This window comes from Cebus imitator, unplaced genomic scaffold (assembly GCF_001604975.1).
Source record: "Cebus imitator isolate Cc_AM_T3 unplaced genomic scaffold, Cebus_imitator-1.0 Scaffold375, whole genome shotgun sequence".
Taxonomy (NCBI): domain Eukaryota; kingdom Metazoa; phylum Chordata; class Mammalia; order Primates; family Cebidae; genus Cebus; species Cebus imitator.
Window position 1 is genome coordinate 389,352 of NW_016107690.1, and position 2,721 is coordinate 392,072.

Here is a 2,721-nt window from a genome sequence, read left to right on the forward strand (position 1 = left end):
TCCTCCACCTCCTGGGTTCCAGCGATTCTCCTGCCTCAGCCTCCCAAGTAGCTGAGACTACAGCCATGCGCCACCACACCCAGCTAATTTTTGTACTTTTAGTAGAGACAGAGCTTCATCATGTTGGTCAGTCTGGTCTCGAACGCCTGACCTCAGGTGATCTGCCTGCCTCCCAAAGTGCTGGGATTACAGGTGTGAGCCACCATGCCTGGCCTTTTGTGGTCTGTCTTTCTGATTACCTGTGTGGGCAGATAGGGACCAAAACTGTTGCTTTTTTTTTTTTTTTGAGATGGAGTTTCACTCTTTCGCCCAAGCTGGAGTGCGGTGGTGCAGTCTTGGCTCACTGCACCCTCCGCCTTCTGGTTTCAAGCAATTCTGCTGCCTCAGCCTCCCAAGTAGCTGGGATTACAGGCACCCGCCACCACGCCCGGCTAATTTTTGTATTTTTAGTAGAGACGGGGTTTCACCACGTTGGCCAGGCTGGTCTCAAACTCCTGACCTCGTGATCTGCCCACCTCGGCCTCCCAAAGTGCTGGGATTACAGGCATGAGCCACCGCGCCCGGCCTGACTGTCTCCTCTTATCATAGCCCTGCCATATCCCCCACACCTGAATCGGGACGTGCCTGGAAGCAAATGGTCTAAAAGTATTTGTTGCATACATTGAAGGCAGCTCGCCGGGGTCTTGGTCGCCTTTGAGAGTCTGATGAAAGTCACGTTCCACAGGAAAATTCACAAGCCCACAAGAAAAATGTGTATCGAATTGCAGGGACAGGCTCACAGCTGTGATCCCAGCACTCTGGGAGGCCGGGGCGGGTGGATCACTTGAAGCCAGGAGTTTGAGACTAGCCTGAGCTACATGGGGAAACCTCGTCTCTACTAAAAATATAAACATTAGCCAGCTATGGTGGCGCACGCCTGTGATCCCAGCTACGTGGGAGGCTGAGGTAGGAGAATCGCTTGAACCCGGGAGGTGGAGGATGCAGTGAGCCGAGATAGCGCCATTGCACTTCAGCCTGGGCAACAGAGGGAGACCCTGTCTCAAAAACAAACAAAGTTGCCGGGGTGAATGGCAATGGACCCTCCCCCTGGCACCGCTCCTGTTCTGCTATCGAATAACAGAGCTTATTCCTTCTAATTGTACGTTGGTACCATTCACCAACCTCTCTCTCTCTTTTCTTTCTTTGAGACGGGAGTCTCGCTCTGTAGCCCATGCCATGCTGGATACAGTGGCTCAATCTGGGGCCACTGAAACCTCCAAGTCCCGAGTCCCAGTTTAAGTGATTCTCCTGCCTCTGCCTCCTGAGTAGCTGGGATTACAGGCGCCCGCCACCACGCCCAGCTCCTTTTTGTATTTTTAGTAGAGACGGCGCTTCACCATGTTGACCCGTCTGCTCTCGAACTCCTGACCCGTTGATCCGCCCGCCTCAGCCTCCCAAAGTGCCGGGATCACAGGTGTGAGCCACTGTGCCCGGCCTTAACCTCTCTCTCTCTTTTTTTAATTATATTTTTGACACATGGTCTCACTCTGGTGTCCATGCTGGAGTGCAGTGGTGCAATCACGTCTCACTGCAGCCTTGAACCTCCTGCACCCAAGGCTAGACAGCTTGGAGCCCCTGCCCTGCCCGTGACTCTCTGAGCCTTTGAGAATCCAGAGATGGAAAGCCAGGGGGGCGGGCCAGGCGGAGCGTCCAGCAGGTGCCAGAGAGACCCCGCACTTTACCTTCCCACTCTAGTTCATTGCCATTGCCCAGGAACTCCAGGGAGTCGGTCTCATCGGGGGTCTCCATGTCATCCACATTAATATCCAGGTCATCGGGGGTATCCAAGAAGTCATCGGACAGCAGGGACCCCTCGCTCTGATCCAGGGAAATGTTGATCTCTGGCGCCAGCAGCGTCTTCCTCTTTCGATGTGCTCCGTTGAAGTTTAGCGTGCTGGGAGGCGCTGCAGGGAAACGGGAGAAGCAGAGACAATCCTTGCTTTCTCTCTTTTACCTCCTCCCCAGTTTCCTACCTGGTGGAAGCTGTTTTATTGCACAGGAAGAGGGAGGAGGGGGTAGGCTCCCTCCTATGTGCGTGCCATCGTCTGGGGCTGGTGAGCAGACATCAGTTCCTGACAGCGGCGGCGAATGTTATAACCGCTGTCCTGTGGGTGGGGGCGGGGCACCTGCCTCAGAGATTAGGGCTGGATGCTTGGACAGTGGGCAGACCTGGGTTCAAAGCTTGTCTTTGAGTTGGGTGCAGTGGCTCAGGCCTGTCATCCCAGCACTTTGGGAGGCCGAAGCTGGCAGATCACCTGAGGTCAGGAGTTTGAGACCAGCCTGGCCAACATGGAGAAACCCCGTCTCTACTAAAAATACAAAAATGACCCGGGTGTGGTGGCGGGCGCCTGTAATCCCAGCTACTCAGGAGGCTGAAGCAGGAGAATCTCTTGAACCCGGGGAGCAGACGTCGCAGTGAGCAGAAATCCAGCCACTGTACTCCAGCCTGGGCAACAGGAGCAAAACTCTGGCCGGGCCCGGTGGCTTATGCCTGTAATCCCAGTACTTTGGGAGGCTTAGGCAGGTGGATCACGAGGTCAGGAGGTCGAGACCAGCCAGACCCATGTGGTGAAACCCTGTCTCTACTAAAAATACAAAAATTAGCCAGGCATGGTGGTGGGCACCTGTAATCCCAGCTACTCGGGAGGCTGAGGCAGGAGAATGGCTTGAACCTGGGAAGTG

The 2,721-nt window shown here is 54.9% G+C and overlaps 1 protein-coding gene across 1 annotated transcript in view; it reads right to left on the reverse strand.

Moving 5' to 3' along the window:
• Positions 1-2,721, reverse strand: part of ATCAY (ATCAY kinesin light chain interacting caytaxin) — a 47,790-nt gene that overhangs the window by 21,137 nt on the left and 23,932 nt on the right. Inside the window, exon 4 of the mRNA XM_017507395.2 lies at positions 1,722-1,943. Within this exon, the coding sequence (XP_017362884.1) occupies positions 1,722-1,943 (222 nt within the window). The remainder of the gene's footprint in view (positions 1-1,721; positions 1,944-2,721) is intronic.